At 31.8% G+C, this 21,417-nt stretch overlaps 2 protein-coding genes and 1 non-coding gene across 9 annotated transcripts; 1 reads left to right on the top strand and 2 right to left on the bottom strand.

The window, feature by feature from the left end:
• Positions 1 to 9,175: 9,175 nt before the first annotated feature.
• Positions 9,176 to 12,477, top strand: LOC133689511 (uncharacterized). Of its 6 annotated transcripts, none has more exons than XR_009841312.1 (7): positions 9,176 to 9,486; positions 10,021 to 10,117; positions 10,724 to 10,899; positions 11,306 to 11,366; positions 11,454 to 11,504; positions 11,967 to 12,018; positions 12,229 to 12,477. XR_009841312.1 is itself a non-coding variant. In XM_062109370.1 (6 exons), exons 1-5 carry the CDS (start codon positions 9,361 to 9,363, stop codon positions 11,468 to 11,470), a joined length of 477 nt encoding a protein of 158 aa, XP_061965354.1. In that variant the 5' UTR covers positions 9,176 to 9,360; the 3' UTR covers positions 11,471 to 11,504; positions 11,967 to 12,288. The 6 variants fall into 6 exon arrangements, 2 of the variants coding, with proteins under 2 accessions (XP_061965354.1, XP_061965353.1); XR_009841311.1 differs by having other exon boundaries at positions 11,967 to 12,035; XM_062109370.1 differs by having other exon boundaries at positions 11,967 to 12,288.
• Positions 12,478 to 14,844: 2,367 nt separating this feature from the next.
• TRNAD-GUC (transfer RNA aspartic acid (anticodon GUC)) lies at positions 14,845 to 14,916 on the bottom strand. The gene has a single exon. It is a non-coding gene; the product is annotated as a tRNA-Asp (tRNA).
• Positions 14,917 to 15,945: 1,029 nt separating this feature from the next.
• Positions 15,946 to 19,415, bottom strand: LOC133689510 (rop guanine nucleotide exchange factor 7-like). 2 transcript variants are annotated; one of them, XM_062109368.1, is made up of 7 exons: positions 18,621 to 19,415; positions 18,419 to 18,535; positions 18,150 to 18,304; positions 17,509 to 17,583; positions 17,141 to 17,428; positions 16,700 to 17,056; positions 15,946 to 16,605 (listed from the first exon to the last, which is right to left on the bottom strand). In XM_062109368.1, the coding sequence occupies exons 1-7, from the start codon at positions 18,955 to 18,957 to the stop codon at positions 16,105 to 16,107; spliced, it is 1,830 nt and encodes a 609-aa protein (XP_061965352.1). In that variant the 5' UTR covers positions 18,958 to 19,415; the 3' UTR covers positions 15,946 to 16,104. The 2 variants fall into 2 exon arrangements, with proteins under 2 accessions (XP_061965352.1, XP_061965351.1); XM_062109367.1 differs by having other exon boundaries at positions 17,141 to 17,431; positions 18,621 to 19,414.
• Positions 19,416 to 21,417: the final 2,002 nt, after the last annotated feature.

Here is a 21,417-nt window from a genome sequence, read left to right as displayed (position 1 = left end):
CCAACTCAAGATGGACTGATTGAAAGGAAGATGTTGCCAGATCCCATGTGTACTATGTGTGGCTGTGAGCATGCAGGAAACGGTATAGCGAATTCTGTTTCTCTGTCTGCATGCTAGATCGGCTTGGTTTTTGATAAATTTGCGATACTCTCCGGATTCTATTGGGTTTAGATCGATGGGAGCCTGAAGGGAAAGAGTGCTGAAAGCTTATAGCGGGGACCTTGAAGAAGTGCGAGTTAATTTGTGTTTATTCAAAGTGATGACTGCAAGAAACGCAGACAGGGCTTTTAGATAGAGGCTATGGACTGTTGTCTCCCATATGCTGCTAATGTACACAGACCTAGAGCTGATAATAAACAGGTTATCGAGCACTGGTTCCTTCCAAGAAATGGACAAGTAAAGTCAATCCGCGATGCCTCTTTGAAAAATAGTTGCGATGAAGGGGGCTTGCCTTTGTGGGAAGAAATGCCAGGGACAAGGGGCTGACTGATTCTGGGAAGGGCTTGGAAGAGCAGTCTCCTGTAATTTGGTGGCAGAAGCGATCAATGACATGCAGGGAGCCTGTTGATACTTAATAAAGGGCCGAAGGGTATATAATAATTGAAACCGGTGCCAAGCTAGTCGGACATGTCTCTGAGAAGTGAGATTCAAAGGGCCTTCCATGGGAGATTCAAGAACTCTTAAAATAGCATTGCAGCAGATTGTTAATTAAGTAATCTCCCTTATATCTAGGAATATCAACCCAGTTGCAGACTGAGTATCTAAGGCAACCAAGTAGATTGCTGAATGTAGGTATATCTATTGATTGGGAAAGTCGTCGTCCGCTCCTGCCATTGAAGGGGCTTTTGACCTTTTGTATGCTGATGTTTTGGCTAATGAACGAGATTCATTTCAAGACAAAGATCAAATAAGAAAAGAACAAAACATGTCTTCTTTTTTTTTTATTATGAGAAAACGAGGATAGAGAAGTTAATTAGCACTAAAATAGGTGAAATGGATCAACTTTTGACGATTCAAAGATGCTGCCAGAAAGAGCCAAAGATTAACAATTAATGTAAGTTCTGGTTGCAAAACTTTGAAAGAAGACTCAACTATATAATATCATGAGTGAAATGATAGGTTTCCTTATAAAATGAGAGAAGGGTTTTTTCTGGCGGCCAACCCTCTTGAATAGATGGGGACTCTTCACATTATTATTACTAATAAACTAAAAAGCTGGTGTTTTAATTTGCAACCATCTCATGACTTGAAAAGTACATTATAGTCCTTGTAGTTTTTTTTTTTTTTTACATTTTTTTGGCCCCTATAATTTTATTTGTTTATATTTTGGTTATAAGGCTTCATTTTTCTCATGTTCCGATCCCTTATGTTGCAATAATTTTAATTTGATCTTGAAATCTTCAAAAAAGTTCAATTTAATCCTTAAAATTTTCATTTTTACATTTTTCATCTCTATAGTTTTATGTGTTTATATTTTGGTCATACAACTTTATTTTCCTCGCATTAAGTTCCTCGATGTTAAAAGAAGATAGAGAAAGTCATTGGTTTTGAGGAGAAGGGAGAGAGATTTTAGTCACCCGCATCTTAATAATAAAAAGTCGATCTTGGTGTTGATGAATTCAATTAAGATATGTGAGAGTTTAATAAAAGTGATTTTTCTCTTTAATAACATACTGAAAAAAGTTTATTGAAGCTCGCAAAACATTTTTTATTTTGTTTGATTTTTGGTTTTTAAGTCTATTAATAAACGTTAAAGGGTTTGAAATGGTAGCTAGAATATGTTCTAGTAAAAAATACATCGTTTATTTAATCAAATGACATGTTGTGTGTTCTATTTAAAAATAAATGATAAATGAAATGTAATTCATTCCATTTAGTCAAAGTTTTTTTTATGTATTTTATAATAAAATCATTTTCAAATAAATAATTGTAATAATATTTTAAAAATCATTCAATTATTTCATTTTTAAAATAAAATTAGAGCTTTTATAATAATATTTGCAATTATTTTATTAATAATGATATATGAATCTAACATATATAAAAAATTGTACATGAATATATATATATATATATATATATATATATATATATATATTATTGTGAATTTTTATATAGTTTTAAATTATTATTATTTTCATACAAGCATATAAAAATTATCAACACTTGAGTTTTTATTTTATTTTTATTGAAACTTGTTTTTCAAATCATGACAGGTTTTTATTGAAAAAACATTCTTATAATAAAAATGACGTATTTTCATAAAAGAAATGAATAAGGAAAAGGAGATTTTTACTAAATAAATACATTTTTCTTCATGATTTAAAATTATAAAAATTATTTCAAATATTTATTTTAATTACCTTAAGTTTTTATTGTATTCCTCGTATTGTTATAAACAAAAATACATGTTTCATCACAACAGGAAAAAAAAAAAAACATAAACAAAAAATGAGGATTTTTACTAAAAAAATACTATTTTTTCTGCATAATTTAAATCTTTCAAACCCTTTCAAATACTTATTTTAATTAATGTATAAATAAAATAAAGATTTGTTTTGAAAATGATTTAATTGCCTTCACTCTTTCCTCAATTTCATAATTTATTACACCTATGTTATGTTCAACATGACTTTTTATTTATTTATACTTATAAAATATTTGTATATGTTTATTTGTTAGCTGAAAACTCAATTTTTTTGCTTTAATTTTTAATTAATATTCATATTGTTTTGAATTCATTTTATTAAACATAAATATCATCTTTTCATACTTCAATTAACAAGTTTTATGATATCCTAAAACACATCTACAGCACCAATGCCTTCTTTTAAATTAGAACAAAACTTGAAATTTTATCCAAAGTATGACGCTGACACGATAAATAATATGTGTCATTTTCTCCGCGGGTAAACTCCATTGCTCCTTGCAATTACCTAGTTTCTTCGGTAACTTGATTACTGTGCATGCTATCATTTATCATCAAAATCTTAGAGAGACAACATGAAAATTATTTTTTAGAAACTTGTTAATCTATTTTTTTGATATATATTTAATTAGAAAAATAATAATTTATGATGAGGTAACAAAAAATAAAAGCAGCTTGGGAGAAAAGATTATCTATTGAATAATCATTTAATTTCTTAACTCTAGCAATTTGATATATTTTTTTAATCAAGGTAACTGACAGCTTGTACTTGGTAAGTCAATGTAGGTAGTACCTGTAAAAAACTATGTTTTATAGATTTAAAAACTCTTGAATGCTTAAGTAAATATTTTTTTAGAGAAAAATTTATAATAATATTCTAAAAAAATACACTTTAAAAATATTTATGTTTAAAATATAGAAAATGAAAAATTGTCAATTTGAAGTTTAAAGAATTATTATTTTATGGAAAAAAAAGGTTGGAGAGCTGTGATATTTTGAATTATATTATATTTAAAATAAAATATATTAGATTAATATAAAAATATTAAAGTATCATCCTGAAAAACCATAAAAAAGAAAAAGAACAAAAAGAGTATTAAGTTCAGGCAAGTTGTCTACGCTTACTAGGAACAGAAAAGGAGACCAAGCTGCCCAGGGCCATGGTTATCGGATCCTACGAGAAATCCATTTGCGATGCAGTTGTTGTGTTAGAATGTGTCATCGAATGGCGGTTCCTACGAGAAATCGAAGAGGGTATGGATATGGACAGAAAGCAAGCAAGTCATGGCTGTTGGTATCGAAAGAAGCTGAAATACTTTCATCTTCTTGCTCAACCATACACAACTTTGCTATGGAGTGGTCATGTAAGTGCTCTCCTAATTAATCATCCTCCTCGATTTTCATTGTTTTTCATGCTATTAAAATTAAGATTTAAAAGAAAAAAACTAATTGCCTTGGAGAATTTACAGAGCAGAGGAGACATGGATTGTAATAGTGTTTTTTTTATCTTTTAAGTTTTTATATTTTTATTTTTATTATTATTTTAATTTCATTTTCTATGTTAAGATAATTAAGAATTAGATTTAATAATTTTTTTAGATTTGTTTTTTATGATGTTAAAATAATGTAAAAATATCTTAATATTGGGTTAATGCTTAATTTCGTTAAAAAAATAATTTCGTTATCTATAAAAAATTAAAAAGGTAAAGATCAAAATCGAAGGTAAGGCAAATATACATGTTTTTTTTTATTGGTAGATTATGGTGAACTGTATAGACAGAATAGTTTCTCATTGTATCCATCGGTAAATATTGATAGAAATATTTTTTTGGTATATACTAAGAGAATTACAGTAAAAAAATGAATTAAAAAGAGCCAAAAGATAAAATGATGTATCATTTATACAAATGAAATTACCGACAGAATTAACCCATCAGTGAAATTCATCCGTAAATCTATTGATAATATTTAATTTATGATCTGAAAAGCAACCCTCCCTCTCCCCTTCCCTCATTTCTTCTTTTCCTCTATTTTTCTCTCTCTACAAATAACAGCAAACCCCTACCCTATTTTATCATAAATCAAAATATCATCACCACAAATATGGTCACTTCAACACCCAATCTAGCAAAACAACCTAATTTTTGTTTTAATTCCCTTTCAAAATGTTAATTTTCATTGGTTTTTTAATATTGTATATATCATTTTAATGTACTAGTGTGTGTGTGTATATATATATATATTATTTTAATATATTCTCAAGCAAAACACTTTAAAAAATAATTGAAACTATAATATTAAACATTATCTTAAATTATAAATGAATATAAAAATATAGGAACACGTTATAAAAACATTAAAACTAAATGCACCAACTAATAATTTCACTACCAAGTGGGGACTAAACAGTAATTTACTCTTTAACTCCTGCATATCCAAGGACATGTGATAAGGAAACTGGATGCATGCCAGAGTGGAACATCTAGGACGACGACACTCCATGTGGCTAAAAAATGGACACACAGACACCACGCGGCGACCCAGAGTGGCTAGCTAACGACTGCACCTTCCACATGGGCCACTCGTCTTGTGACGGCAACCATATGGACCCTAAGCTTCGTTATCTCTTCACTCTCTTTTCATTGTCACGTATTTATTTATTATTTCTTTCTTATCTAATTATATCGGAGTATCATGCCGTATCTAATCATGGTTGAAACTCTTATTTAAAATATTTTGTATACTAATATTATTGAAAAACATCTAAATTAATATCATTAATTTAGGTGTTTTTAGATAATATTAATATAAAAAAATATAATATATATATATATATATATTATGATGTATTTTTAATTAGAAAATAATTTGCATCACATTACTAAATATATATATATATAGTAACATATTACATGGTGATTTTATAAAAATACTTTTATGGTTGGTCTAACCACTTGTATTAACTTTCTTATCCAAAACACTATAAAAATGACCATCCAAGTCTCCCACTAGTAAAAGTTTAGGATCAGAGGGATTAAATGGTAAGATCCCTGCATTTAACCTCCTTCAATTTTATTTGTCCATATTGCACAAAAAATCGTAGTTTATTTATTAGATTAGGTAGACTACTATTGTTTTATATTATATTATTTTATTCTCTACATTTTTCAATTTAAAGTAGAAATTATTCTTGTTTTATTTTCTAGACTTCCAATATGGGATGGATACTTCGGAGGGCGGACCTATAAATTATAGCTTGGGGGTGCCGAGATATACCAAACTAAAAAATTAATCACCAAACATGTATTTTCAAAGCGATTCAGCCTCCTATTTTCACGCGCATTAGCTGTCAGTGGACTGGATATAAAACAAAGCAAAACACCGCCCCCACCCCCCACACCACTCATTCCAGCACACAGCCTTTCATTTTCATTTTCATTAATATATATATATATATATACACACACACACACTCTCATTTCTCGTTATCGTGATGCGGCACGGTCGGTCAAATAGTTAATTTGTTTTAAATGTTTTCACGAAAAAAGACTATTCAATGTGTATTTTAGGATTTCCTAAGTTATTGACATGTGTTGCCCCTCAGATCAAATTAATTTTATTTTTATATAAAAAATATTCAAGTTTTATTGATGTGTTTTCTAAATATTAATATGACGAAGTATTGAATGATATTTTTTTAAATGTTAAGACGATGATATATTGAATCGACTTGAGTTAACTGTTAAATCAATAATTCGGGTCATGAAATTATGATAACTCTAAAAAACAAATCAAAATAAATTATAAGGGTCAATTCCTAATCAACTCAATGTTGAAGGGCTAAATTGAGATAAAATATCAAAATTAAAAAAAAAGGACAAAGAAACTACTTGAGTCAACATGGGGGGACTTGTCAAACTTATAAATACGGTTATGAGATCGAGATAATCTCATAAAAAACAAACAAAAAAATTACAAATCTTAATTTCCAACCAACTCAATATTGAATGATGAAATCAAGGAAAAAAAACTTAATTGATGAAACTAGAAATAACTTTACGAAAAGCAAATTGAAAAAAAATTACAAAGTCCAATTCTCAAACAACCTAGCATTGAAAGATGAAATTAAAAAAAAAAATTGAGTTGTTGGAGGGTAAAATTAAAAAAAAATCTATTAAAAAAGGACAAAAATAAATAACTCGAGTTCGCCTGATCAGGATAACCACATTGAAGGAAAAAAAAACTATGAAATCCAATTAAAAAGGTTCCAAAAATTGAATAGAGTCAATCGGGATCAATCTGCTAAACCTATAACTTGTATCATGAGATTGAGATAATCTCATAAAAAAAAAATTATTTATGAAGCTTAATTTTCAACTAATTCATCATTGAAAGATAAAAAAAAACCATGAGATCGAGATAATTTCATAGAAAATAAATAAAAAATATTTATGAGGTTTAATTTTCAACTAACTAATTGTTTAAGGATGAAAATGAAAAAAATCTATTATAAAAAGAAATAAAAAAACAACTTGAGTCTACCTGAGTTAACTAGTTAAATTTATGACATGCGTCATGAAATTAAAATAAATTCATAAAAAACAAAAAAAAAATATAAAGCGTCACTTCCAACATATCTAATGTTAAAAGTTGAAATTAAAAAAAAAATAATTCTATAAGACCGGTATATAACTCAATAGAGAGAAAAGTTTTAAAAAAATTACGAAATACAATTTTTAAAATAGCTAAATATTAAAGGATGAAGTTAAAAATAAAAAATAATAAAAAAATAATTTTTTGAAGACTTAAATTAAAATAAAACATAAAATACTATTACAATAATTAGTGTTTCGTGGGTGTTTAAGTGTATTGTTAACATTAAGTTTTTATTTGATGGTAAATCACCCATAATTAAGGGTATAAAATAATTTTCATACTGATATTATCCAAAGTAAATAGGTGGGTGTGACAAATTCTTCACAACAATAAAAAAAATAAATTATAATAATCCATCAGATTATAATAAGTTTTCAAAAAGTTGGTGATTTGTTGATAAAAATCAAGAGTCATGAAAACATAAAATCGAGAGTCCTAAATAGATCATTTCAAGGACATACCTCCACATATTAGAGAGAATAAGAAGCACATTCCATGCCTTAAATAAATCTGAATGTCATAATCTAACATGGACTCCTTCATTTCACTGAGTTTGAGAGTTTATAATTGGAAAATAATCAACATATATTTTGCTTGATTACCTAACTTACTCAGAATTCACACGAAAAACGGTGTTGCCTTACATGATTTGGAAACAGTGTCGTGTCAAAATAGGGGTATTTGAAACGGTGACAATAATGGTTTTTTAAGGCTTAGTTTATTTATTGGAAAGTAGTTTTTTTTAGAAAATAAATTCTGAAAAAGTAAATTCCGGGAAAGTGAATTATTTTCTGATATTTGATAGTGTAATGAAAAATAAGTTGGAAGATACTTTTCAGTATTTGATTATGTCATGGAAAAGAGCTGAAAAATAACTTATTAATGTTTTATTTTTCTCAAGTTTATTAAAATAATGAGGAACAAATCTTACAAATTAAAAGGTTGAATGAGAATGAAATTAAAAAAAAATTTCATAAATTATCTCAAATAAAATAAATAATAAAAAAATAATAGAGATCAAATCTAAAAAATAAATAAAAGATGAAGAAATTAAAATAATAATAATTAACATTTTATAAATTATTTCAAATAAAATAAATAACAATCAAAAGAATAAGGATCAAATTTGATAGATAAAAAATTTCAATAAAAAAATAACAAAAAAAAAGTAAATAACAATTATAAAAATGAGGACCAAAGTTAATATAAAAATTAAATTTTAAGAGATAAAATTGAAAAATAAATATTCAAAACTATATATATATCAATTAAAAGTTTGAGGACTAAATTTGATATAATCAATAAATAACATGATATTTCTAAATTTTTTACAACTTCCGAAAAGTGTTTTCCGTCCAAATTTTTCAGGAAAACACTTTTCTGAAAATCAAGCGAAATTTTCCTTGGACTGGAAAGTATTTTCCGTTGACCAACTTTTCTAATGGCAAACAAACACAGGAAAGTTTGGAAAGTGGTTTCTCGAAAACTACTTTTAAGGAAACAAACATATCCTAAATATTTTTTGTTTAAAAGTATATTAAAATAGTATATTTTTTTTATTTTTTTTAAATTTATTTTTAATATTAATACATTAAACCTAAGTCGATGATCCAGAAACTTGACCAGTTTACTAATCAACCCGAACCCTCCATTGGGAGTTTATGAGAGAGACCCCCAACTTTGGGCCGACAAGATAAAAAAGAAGATAAGGTCCGCTGCCTCCCTTGGGTGGTTTCTAACTTTCAGTGCCTGAAATAAAACAAAATCCAAGAGGAGCCAAATTAAAAATGGGTTCCAAGAAACCGACCCATAAGAAAATAGGGGGATTGGTATTATCCACTGGGGGTACTCGTGGCAGTAAGATGTTGGAACATCCAGCGTAGACTGTAGGTCCCAGATTCACACGTGGCTCAAATCTACCACTCTGTCGACCCACATGTCCAAGGAAGGAATAGAGAGGTGATTTTATTGACCAACTAAAATTAAAACAAGAGTACAGGTGTCTTTCCAATTTGAATTTTTTATTGCCTTGTAAAATTGGTTAGGCGACGGTTACGTTTCCGATTACACCAAAGCTCGATCTTCACGTGCCTCTTGCCCCCCCCCCCCACCCCCCCTCTCTCTGGCGTTTCTGCTTTTCCTCTCATTTCTGTTCCTTAAACTAAGAAAATTTTTTTATGAAAGCGTAAGAGATTCTGTATTTGGTAAGAGAGTGAGAATATTCATATATATAGAAAAAGAGGAGGAGCTGGGTTGGGTTTGAAAGAAGGACAGAAATGGAGGGAAAGAAACAAACGGGGTCCTCGTCTTCTTCTTTCACTTCTGACTTGTTTGGCTCGAAGGAGAACTCACCGTCCTCTATGGGGATTTTTGGCTCTATTTTTGCACCTGCTTCCCCCAAGGTTTTAATAATTGCCCGCCGTATTAAATTCTGTCTCAGCTTTTCTTTTTCATGTTCAGACGATAAATCTCATTGGATATTTCTAATGGGGCTTTCTCATTCTTAATGGTGTTGTCTTGCTGCTAATTTTTCAATTTCTTATGAAGTTTCATTTTTTTTAGATTTGTATGTGGTAACCTGTCGATATAACGTTTAAAGGGTTATGTATATATAGATTTCAGGTTGTAAATATATATTCACATGATTGAGTAAAGATTGATAAGGAAAGTGGAGAAGTGGTTCCATTTTAACTGTATTTAGCTTTGTAGTGATATATTAAAAACACAAAGACGAGTTTTATAATGAAAACTTAACATGACGGTATGACTAAATGGAGGTGGTCGATAAGATGTTTGTTCAGTGGGACTTTCCTGTTCTTCTTTTGGCTTTTCTCTGCATAACATCTGTTGTTTTAGCTTATAGTGCTTTTTATGTTAAAGTGTTCTGTTCTTTGTTGTGTTGAGGTGCGAAATTCATCGTGTTGGTCTTGATCCAGGTCTTAGGGAGAGAGTCATTGCGCTTCGAAGTGGCTGAGAAAAAGCAGGATTCCGCAGATGACGCCTGGAATACCAAATCTGGAACTCCAGCTTCAGGTACTAGATGTAGCTTGTGAATTTAATTTCCTTTTGGTTCCAGAATTATTACAAGCATCATTCTATGCCATGTATCGATATTCTCTCCTTGTTCCTTCAATGCTTGTTTGGATTATGCAAGTTGTACACTCGAGTGCCAGACAATTGTTTCCAGGCATGATTAATATGCATCATGGTTATGCTGGCCGTTACGATGTCTTTAGAATGAACTGGAAAGTGTCACTGATTAGATCAAGATTTGCTCGTTTTGTCGACATATACGCATGTGGCTTGTGCTGCTTTGGCTAGTCTGTTTATTTTCTCAAATTCTATGAATACTTGAAATTTTAGTTGTTTTCTGGGATATTGCAGGAAAGAATATGGCATTGCAACTTTCTTTGCTTGCAATTTTTTTTTTGAGAAATTATGAAAACAAAATAAATCACATGCTCCTCATAGAATCATGCATTGTGTTGCCACTTTGCTCTAATATTTAAGTACTTTTTTTTATATCTGCGTAAATTGTAAAAGCATGAGAAAAGGCATAAATAATATACAAAAGGAGTTATCTACATTGTTTTCAAGATCTTCAGTTCAGCCTCTCTCTCTATGCTGTATTATTTTCAGATTTGACTTCCAAAATGAATGAAGGTGAAAGTCAGAGCGTACCAAACAAAGATATGAGTTCCATTTATCAGGAGCAAAGAGTACAACCGTGTCATCTTAGTTCATCAATCTATTATGGGGGTCAAGATATCTATCATCATCCTCAGACTGCACATACCTCAAGCATGAACCCAACGGTATGTATGGATTAATATTAGTATGCCATGTGAGGTTGTAGTTTTAGTCTTATCCATAACCATAATCATTGCAATCAGCATGGCCAAATGTTGGAGCATTGTAGGCTGTTCTCTGTAATTATATCTCTTGTGATGCTTTAAATAATCCCATAAGCTTAAAAGTTCAATTGGCAAAGTAATTTTTATACAGAACATATATAGATGACAACATTTTAGCTTGTCACTCTGTCAGCACAAAATTCATCTACCTGTTTGTATTAAGTATCTGGGTTAATTTAATATCTAAGTATGCAGGCAAGGAACGAGTTAATTGAAACTTTTGTGCAGACTCTTCCTTGCATGTTAAAGCCTGCTGTTAGGGGATACAAATGGAGGAACTTGCTAACATGTTCTGTTTTCTCATTAGTTCAAAAAGGATGGACCTGAAGATGACACAGGCAGTGCTTCAAGAGGAAATTGGTGGCAGGGTATGACCTGTTAGTAGCATATAGCATTATGAAAATAACTTGAATTCAACTCACATTTATGTTATTTTTAAATTTTCCTTCATGCAGGGGGCCTCTATTACTAAGATCTCACGAGCCATGGCATATATATATATTTAGGTATTTGATTCACTAAGACGCGTACTGCATGTACTTTTTGTAACAGTTTGATTCATCATTTCTCTGTATACTTTACTTCAACCTAATATGTATCGTAATAACCTTACCTAGTTAGATGGGTCTTATTTGGATATTAGATATCGTGTATCCTGATATAATCTGGATTGAGTTACTTATTGTTGGGAATATAACATGCTTCTTAGATATTTGTCCGGGCTGCATTATTTTGGAGTTTCATTACTTTGTTTATAGATTAAAGTTTTGTGCTCTCAGTTTCACCCCAACTTCCCATTTTTGGCATTTAACCTTTTAAATTTAGTCACTTAATGTGGTTAAACTATTATTGGATTGAAATAATTCCATTTAAAAGTTGTCTGAAATGTAGTAAATATATTTCATGCCCATTGAGTTGTTTTTCATCTAATCGTTTACCATATATGTTTTACCTTTTGGTTATGAGAGACATTTCGCATCTTAGCCACAACATCGCCCTTAGAAGAGAATACGCCATCTGGTATGAGTTGAAAATATGTATGTAAATGCTTTATATGTTCTTTTTTATTTTTATTTTATTTATAACTGCCCTAAATATGTCTTCATTAACTCCCTTTTGTCTTATTTCCTTTCAAAACAAATAAATAATTACTTCTCGGTCTGTTCATAGTTATTAATACAGCCAGTTATTATCTTTTATATATGATTATTTTTTCATGTTTTTTTGCAGGTATAAAGGCAAGTTATAGGGTAGTAGTTTAATCTACCTTTTGTTATATGGAATAGGAAATATCAGTCAGCGTGTAGCGCAAAGCTGATTATTGTAAATTCACCAGCCATGGAACAACACACACACACACACACACATATATATATGACAAGGCTATATGGCGCTTTTTTTTTTCTTTTGCTGTAAGGCAGATGCATGGTTTACTTGGTCCTTTTGCAATAAAAGTACTTGGTTTAGAAGCTTTTTCTAGCATCAATCTACTGCTAGAAAATCTTAGTTATGAAATGCTCTGTGGTTGAAAAATTTTCTTCTTCCTGCTTTTACTTGTTCAATTTTTCTGTCTCTGGCGGATGGATGTGTCATATGATATGCACCGGAAGTGTACATACATACATAAATACATCTGGCTGCAGAAACCATTCATGCTGTTATGAACTTCAATTTGAATTCATCTTTGAGGATATTCTGATGATGCTTATTCTCTCTTCCATTTGGCTTATTGGAAATCAAGGTTGGGATTTGTAACGCCAATCCACTTTGTCAAACCTTGTGGACTGTTTATGATCTTAGACAGTAAAAACATGTTTCCTTGGTCACTTTGGATTGGATTTAGTTTTATGAAAGACAGATGATTTGGTCGTAGTGTCGTGTGTCTGCACAATTCTGAAATTCAAGGATTTTGTTTTCAGTTTCTCAGTTATGTGATGAACTTCAATGTCTGAGGTGATGATGCGTTCTTCCATGATTATTTTCTATTTTGTATTTTGTTCTTGTGCATCATCATCGTTGTAGAGGCGGGAGACTTGTTTATCAGATCATTCCTAGCTTGGATTTTCATCCTTTGATACGTTTCTGATTCAGTCCTTGTCATTGAGTTTGTGGTTTCGTCGAAGTTCTGGTCGTGAAAGAAGATTTCTAAGCCGAGGACAAAGATCCTGCAGCCACATTTTTGGCCTAGTTAAATCTGATTTTGATGTTTCAGAATCTAGGTCTAGAAAGACCCACACTTACCTGTCATTTCGAATTGCTTCAATCAATTGGGGTTTGGAGCTTTGTGCTCTTGGCAATTTTTTTTTTTGGGAGGGGTAAGATAGAATATAAAAGAGACCAAAAGTCAAGTCAATGTTCAAAGCTTAACCTATACCGACTCTTCAAACGTTCAGATTTGATACATTCCAGCTGCTAGCTTTTATTCACTAGAAGGAGAAGTAAAGCAAAGTAGTTACCAACTACACAGCTAGCGACCAGCTTTTAAGTACTTCGAGTCCATGTTCAGATATATTCCCGTCACGGAAGTGTATAAACTGCAAAACCAGCAGTGTTTACTATACTAGGTGAGCAATGAGTGAAAACTTGGAAGGCAAGAACTTTAGGTGGAAAGAAAATGCATGCAACTAGGAAGTAGGAACAAGCTGACTCACCTCCACTCTCGTAATGCGACGTTTGGGGATGGTAATGGCAATTTCAGGCATGATTCCAGATGCCTTAGCAGTGTCCGAAAGCATTGCAGCACAAAGACTGCTTGACGTTTGAGCTGTACCCTTCACCTGAATGCAGCAACTGTCTGAAGCAGCAGCCTTTCCATGTTGTGCTGCTGCTGCACAAGGAGCCAGCTTCATGGCTTCATTGTCAGGAGAAGCCTTTCCACATTCCCCTGCAGCATCAACCTGTCCAGCAACAATCACAAACACAAGTTATTATTGTGTTTGGTTATTATTTCGAGATAATAATTCTGAGAAAATAAAGACAAGATAGTGGAAATAAATGAAATAAGATAAAATAAGAGATGGAGATGGAATTGTGTTTGATAATAATATATAAAATATTGTGATTGTCTATCCTATCTAGTTAATAATGAATAAGACAAAATAAAATATTAAAAAATTTATTTTATTATTAATATATATTATTGTTAAACTTGTATATTAAAAAAATAATTTTTTTTCACTTTAATTTATATTGAGTGTTAAAATTAATAATAATATAATAAATCTAGTTATAAAAATTGGATTAGCTCAACGAGGTGTCACAGGACTCGAACAATTTGAGGCTATGGTTGGTATGAATTTTATTAAAAAATAGAGGATGTATTGACTTGGCTTGACTTTGTTAAAAAACTAAATTAACCCATAATCTGATCAAAATATGAATAAAAAACTCATTAACTTCTTTTTTAAAAGATTTTTTTAACTAAAATAATATTGTTTTGATTTTATTTTAAAAAAATCAATTTGGGTTAACATTCTTGAATCTTATCTTCGATCGGATTTAAAAACTATAATAGTTATTTTTTTTTTTTGATGTTTTAATTAAACAAGTTTAGAATTAAGATTTTTTTTATAGGGATATTTTAAGGATAGAAATAAAAAATATTATTTTTAGAAATATATCCCATTTCCAATAAGTATAGATGACATATTTATGTTTATATTTTTATTTTTTTAATTAAATATATTTTTATTCCAACTATTTTCATATCTTTTTTATCCTGTGACGATAAGAAAAGGCTACATAGTTACTACAACTTCAATGAGCAAGCACAAGCTCCCCCTTGAGCCGGCCAACTACCGTAATACACGTGCAAAACGCCAGCCTCCATGAAAAAACAAAAGCAAACGCCGTTGCCGGGGATCGAACCCGGGTCACCCGCGTGACAGGCGGGAATACTCACCACTATACTACAACGACCTTTTTATAAATCGCAAGAATCATAGTAAATATTAAATAGTTTAAACTATACGCTATGTAAATGAGGCTAGGGTTTAAAAGCTGCTTGTTACAGATATTGTGCATAAATGCTCTTTATATTTTTTAAAATACGGACCATAATGATAGAGAAACCCCCGAAAAGAAATATTTTTAATTCATATAAATCATTTGTCAATAAACATCCCAAATAAATCCAATGAGTCGTTAATAATTTTATGAGGTAGAAAGGGGTATCTTCCATGTCTTTTTTTTCTCCCTGACTAAACAAATAGTTACATGAATATATTGAATAATAAAATTAGAAAATGAATCGTAATTATAATTGGAATGATAAAAAAGTATACGAATTAAAACATAATATTTTAAGTCAAATACATAATAAAAACGAGAAGATGTCTTAATTATCTATAATAATTAGAGTAAGAAATTGAATTCCATTGTAGATATATATACGATTGGATTTTTGTCATGTATTTGATTGTTAAGTTTTGACGGGGCCACCAATGGTTTTTTTTTTTTTTTTTTTAATATTAACAGTTTCTTTTTAATCAGCTACTTTCACAGATATTAAAAAAAAAAAAAACAGCCTGGAAGATTTCTGTGCATCACTAAATGTCTCCTCTTTAAATTTGATAGCGGCCATTGTTGTCCCGATGATCCCCAACCAACACCGCTCATATTCTTTCTTTTTTCTTCTTAATAGTAATTAAGAAGTCAGCAAAGTTGACCTCTTTTCCTTTTGAGAATTATTGTTTTTCTTCTTTAAACATCCATAAATATTAATTTAGCACAAAGGGCTTCTTGGAAGTACTATTTTTTATTAAATTTGTTTTTTTTAACTGCCTTTCATCTAAAAAATATTAGTTGTTACAAAAAAATTCGATGGTCTTAATATAACTATGTCAATAATTAAAAATAAATCGGGATGCCGCTATTTTCTCTCTCTCTTCGGTTCTTCCCAGTTGGGTCAATCAAGGAAAGTTAATCGACAAACAACAAATTCATGAATGATTCACGAAGCACTCAACTCATTATCATTACATATATCTCGTTACATCTAAGGTTTAAATAACATGATGTGCTTTACCCAGCTCTCAAACATCTTCCTAATTCTATTTGGGGGGGGGGGGGGGGATACATGCACGAAGGAGCCATCAGCAGATGAATTTAGCAGATATCAGAAAATCTGTTCTCAGGTGAGCTGATTGTTTCTATTATAGACCCAAAAGATTCAACTCTGGTTTGAGAAGCCGAGGTGTTTCGAATCACATTGTCTGCTCCCTCGATCATGTTGCCGCCATCCCTGTCTTCTGTATCTATACTGAGATACTCTGTCAATACCTTTTTTACGCCTAAACCACGCTGAGGAATTTTGCCACTGGTCATGAAAGGCGATCGGTCTCCCTTTGCAGGGCTTATTCGTTGTTGACCTGGTGAAAAGCTTGGTGTGTTGAAAGCTGTTTTGTATGGAGTGTTTGAGACGGGGACCGAGTATGGAATTGTTACACTTTTGTGAGCAATCACACTGACTTTAGAGATTGAAGAGAAATGATCCGAATGTTTTGTCAAATCATCCACGTAGAGCAGGTCGTCAATTCGGGCCACAATATTAAATGCCAAGCTCTCTAAAACTCTCGAGTAGCTCTCCAAAATGGATTTCCCAACATCCTAAGTAATTAAGTAAACTGAACTGATTATGAAATTGATATTACAAGACAATCACAATAATAAAATAAATTTTATCGGGCTAAGAAATCAAAACCTTGTTGTACTGGATTTTGCTCATATCCAAAGTTGTCTGTGGAAGACCAGGGAATCGCTGCTTCAGGCAAAGTAGGAGGCTTTCTGCTCTATCAGCAAGCAATTCCCTCTTGTCTGCATCAATCATCAGTTCCTTGACCAATTCCCATGACGACTTTGAACTGGATCGATTGGTACTACTGGCAGGTTTATAATTGGTTCTTTTGCGCCATATATAGATTGAGGCCTCCACTCGGTTCGCAAGTTCTATAGCTTGATGTTCAGAAGACAAATCTAGGCAATCAAGGAGACATTCTGGATAAAATTGATCTGAAGAAATATATCGATAGATGAGGTCTCCTAGGCTGGCTTTTCCATTCTGAAATAAAGGTGGGGACAACAATTTTTAAAAAACTTACTTTTTGTTATACTAATTCCATTCATAGATCTAAGGTGATTATACCTTTGGAAGAGCCTCCAAGTAAGATTCAGGGATTTCCATTTCAGCTAAAGTAATACTGTTGATAGCCATGGCAGCTTTCAATATTTGATTTGTAGAATCACGTTTGTGCTGCAACTTCTTTCTTGAATTTTCATGGAGGCCTCCAGGAGGTACCTGAGGCACAGGTAGCCACCACTTCTCTTCTTGGCGCTGCAGGGTTCTTCGGAAAGAGGCTGACCCATCAGTATCAGGGGCCAGGATCCCTTGGTCGACGTACCAGAACTCAGTATTGTCAAAACTATCTAATATCTCCTGTGCAAGAAATTCACATTCAGAATGTCATGACAAATACTAGCATTTACGAACTAACAAGTGTTGGTGAATCTTACAAGAAGCATGTTGTCCAATTTGCGCAGAGCTGGAAGATTTATGTAGAGATCCGATCTGGGTCCGCAGGTCATAACCTGGATCACAAGTTCACGACATTGAAAAAACAAAACAAACAAAGAACAAATCCAGAAATCACTCATCCATTTTTTCCATAGCTTTTTGCCCGCAGTTGGACTTCTGAACATCCATGAAAGGAAATGTTTCCATGTTTTACAATACGATTCAAGTTACAAGTTGATTAATCTTTAAGAGAAGTCATAATTAGACCATTACAGCAATTAATGGTATAGCCTTAAAGTACTCAAATCTATTTTATAGAAGTTTGGTTCTTTTTGTTATATAAGCTTTATAATTTCCCAACTAACCATAATGAAATTCCATTCTCGTAGAAATAAAAACTTTGATTATTATTATTATTTTGGTTCACAACAATAATCAATTAGTTAAACCAACAGTCAAATTCAAAAAAGACACCCGACATTCGAGTTTGTTAGATTTGCAAAGACTTGTAGCATTCCACAATAGAAGAGGAAAGCAATGGCTGGCCGCATTAATCAGGGTCTGTAACGATTGAAATAGAACTATGAAGCGTGTCTATTCTGAAAAATAAAAATAAAATCACACACATGCACATTTATACCTCGAGCTTGCTTCCATCTGGAAATGTCTGCCAAGAAGGCATCAACTCCACAATGTGATCACTCACACAAAGAAGCCATTCCATCTCTCTTCGCCACATAGCTTTCTTCTCAAGTGGTAGAGGCTCCAACCTCCATAGTTGCCCGAACAAGGTAGCTGCAAATTGGGCAGAGAAAGAGCAACAGACATGCATCAAAATAAAAGCCAGTGCCTACTCCTACAAAACAAACTGATCAACGATACTAAAAGTCATATATATAGATTATTTACCGCATAGATTAGTAATGGCATTTGAGATCGCCAATGCTGTACCAACCCCATTTCCACAACCAGACATGTCTTCTCCGAGCAGCAATTTTGAAAACCTTTCCTTCATCATCTCAGTCTCTATCGCACCATAAACCAGACTCAAAACATCAAACACATTATCTTAGACTTCAAAATGTAAATACAGAAGGGGAAAAATCAATACCTGAAACCGAAGACCCTTGTTTCTCCAACTTCCTATCATCAAAGTGGGATTTCTCTTCATCATCAGTTACACCATCGGTATTTGTGCAATCAGGTGCTTCATCTTTCAGTACAGGCCAACCCATTGTATGAGGAGAAGATGAGCCCTCTTCAGAGCTACTATGACCATGCTCCTCATTCCCTGTGGCCTCGGAAGTTAAAAAGTCAGAACTTGAACTGCTTTCTCTACATTTGTCTTCAATCAAATCACCAAATGTCTGGACTTCACCTTTCTTTTCACCAAAGTTCGTGTCTTTCTCTCTGTTACATTCATTATTCTTCTCAATCAGACCCTCCATTTCTCCCTTCTCTTCTTTCAAAACCAGCCCAGGTGAATCACAAAAAAAACAGAATCGTTCACTACCATACCATTAAATTGTAGCCTTTTCAAGCAAAACCCATCTGAGAAACTAGCTTTGCAATACAAGTTTCTAAGAGATTTTGAGACCCAGGAGCCCAGTAGAGAAAATGGGTTCAGGAGCTTCTTAGCTTCACTGGTACTGGAACACAAAGCTTGAGCTGGAAATGTTGCTCTTCTTGTTGGTGAGCTGTTTCTGTGTCTTTTTGGTGGATGAAAGCTCTATCCATAAGGTAAGAACCATGTTCGCTTCAGTGGGGCTAAAAACAAAATTTTATTTGGTTTATTAATTTGGTAAATGTGGGGAGCTTCCTATATAAACCTATGTGTCATGTGTGGAGTGAAGCTAGTTATGATTACTGAAACTCGCTCGTACACGACATGAAAAAGACAGGAAAAGGCTCTTCCTTCTTGATGATGATGATGATTCTATTATTTTTTAACTGTTCTTTTTTTCGTTCAAGAACACAATAAATAAATTAAAAAAAAAAAAAGGCTTCTTGTCTTTGGTTTGCTTAAACAAGGGTTATAAATGATAAGGTCATTAATGATTCCCAGAGTTAGTTTGAAAAATATAATAAAGTAAGGTGGTGGGAGTCGTGCAGGCGACGGATCAGTCAAAATGATGGTCTCCTAATCTATCCTTAATTGTGATTATGGATCTCACTCCATTTCTTTCCTTGTCATCTGCTGCTCTTGTTCCTTTAAGCTCACAGATGAAGCTTGAGTTTTTGCACAGGGAAACTAATACTGGTTTATCTCGGCACTGTAAAATGTGCACATCGTTAGGTGATGCATTCGCATTATTAAGTTCCAGCTTCACTTGTAACCCATGCCACATTAAGTTATCTTCACACAAAAGTAGAAAGTAAATCAGAAGCATCGAATTAATGCTTCTTTTTTCTAGGGATGTTAGAGGTGTAAATAAATTTATTTACATCAGACTATATTTAACCTAGCTTTGGTAAATGAGATTGTTTTTTTGTGGAGATTTTAAGAAACTATTTTCTCATAAATACTATAACTTAACCTTAGAGTTCAGATTTGAGACATGTTAACCAAAAAACAAAAAAACGTTCATGTGTAGCCAAGTGAACACACGCGCGCGCACAAATACAAAAAACAAGTTCAAACTTCACATTTTTCTTTGCAAGTAAAGAAGACACTGTTTTCAGAACAGTAACTTGGAAAGGAAAAAAACACTGCAAATAGAGTATTTTATGCTTCCTCTCACGCGATTAATTTAATTTAATTTAAAAAATAAAAAAAATTGATTCAGTAAAGGTTAAAAAAAATCATAGTTAACCCTTATTATTTTCAAAACCACGTAACAAACTTATAAAAAACAAATAACAAAATATTAAGGAATAAAACAAAAAAAAATAAACTTAAAAAATATAAAAAAAAAACCATGCAAGTCCGGGTGAATTTTATAAAATCAAGTTAATATTTCAAACTCATAACTTTTTAAATTATAGACCTTAGACTAAACTAAAAAGCTCAACAATCTTCAAATTAAATGTTAGAAAATAAAATCGATAATTGTAATTAAAATATTTTTTTTTTTAAATAAATTTAACAAAAACTGAAAAACAAACCCGAGACAACCCTTTATAAAATAGCAAAAAAAAGGCTTAAAAAAAAGAATAAAAACTCAAACCATCCTTTAAAATAACTAAATTTAACAAAGATAAAAAAACAGAGAGAACTCATGTTATTTTCAAAATAACATGGCGAGGCGAGGGGCATGCTTTGCTGCCTTTCCATTTCTTTTCCAGTTCCAGCAGGACATGGTTTAGGGCTTAAGGGACATTTTGGTAATATGATACTTCACTTTCTAGTTTTTAACAAAACTTTCCTTGTTTTTTTTCCTATAGTCCTTAGTTTTGAAATTTGAATAAATACTCTCTTTCCTTAATATCTCCTCCTCCATTTTTTTATCCAACCTTATCGGCTCATTCTCAATTTCTAGAAAATTCAATGCGAGGTATATGAATTACGAACAGGAATATATGTATATATATATATATATATATATATATATATGCGCGCGCGCGTGTATTGCTTAACTTGTATAATTAACTGAAACATCTTGGAAAGAAAGTTTCCCTCGAAGGTTTTTCCAACCGAGCAGTCAGCATCAAGCAAACAAGTTGGTAAACAGTGGCTAGCTGTTGGAAGGAGCCTGTCTGTCCACATTTCAGTTGGAACAACCAGCAATATGATCAGCAAAAACCTTAAGAAATGTCAAGGATTGATAAAGCCTTGCAAGGAAAGTTACAAAGAGAGAGAGCGAGTGGGGATATATGTGTGTGTGTGTGTGTGTGTGTGTGTGTGTGTGTATGTATATGTATGTATATATGTATATATATATATGTGTGTATATATATATATATACATA

The sequence above is a fragment of the Populus nigra genome, chromosome 3, assembly GCF_951802175.1.
Source record: "Populus nigra chromosome 3, ddPopNigr1.1, whole genome shotgun sequence".
Classification (NCBI taxonomy): Eukaryota; Viridiplantae; Streptophyta; class Magnoliopsida; order Malpighiales; family Salicaceae; genus Populus; species Populus nigra.
Note: the sequence above shows the minus strand (reverse complement) of the source record. Positions and strands in the feature narration are given on the sequence as shown.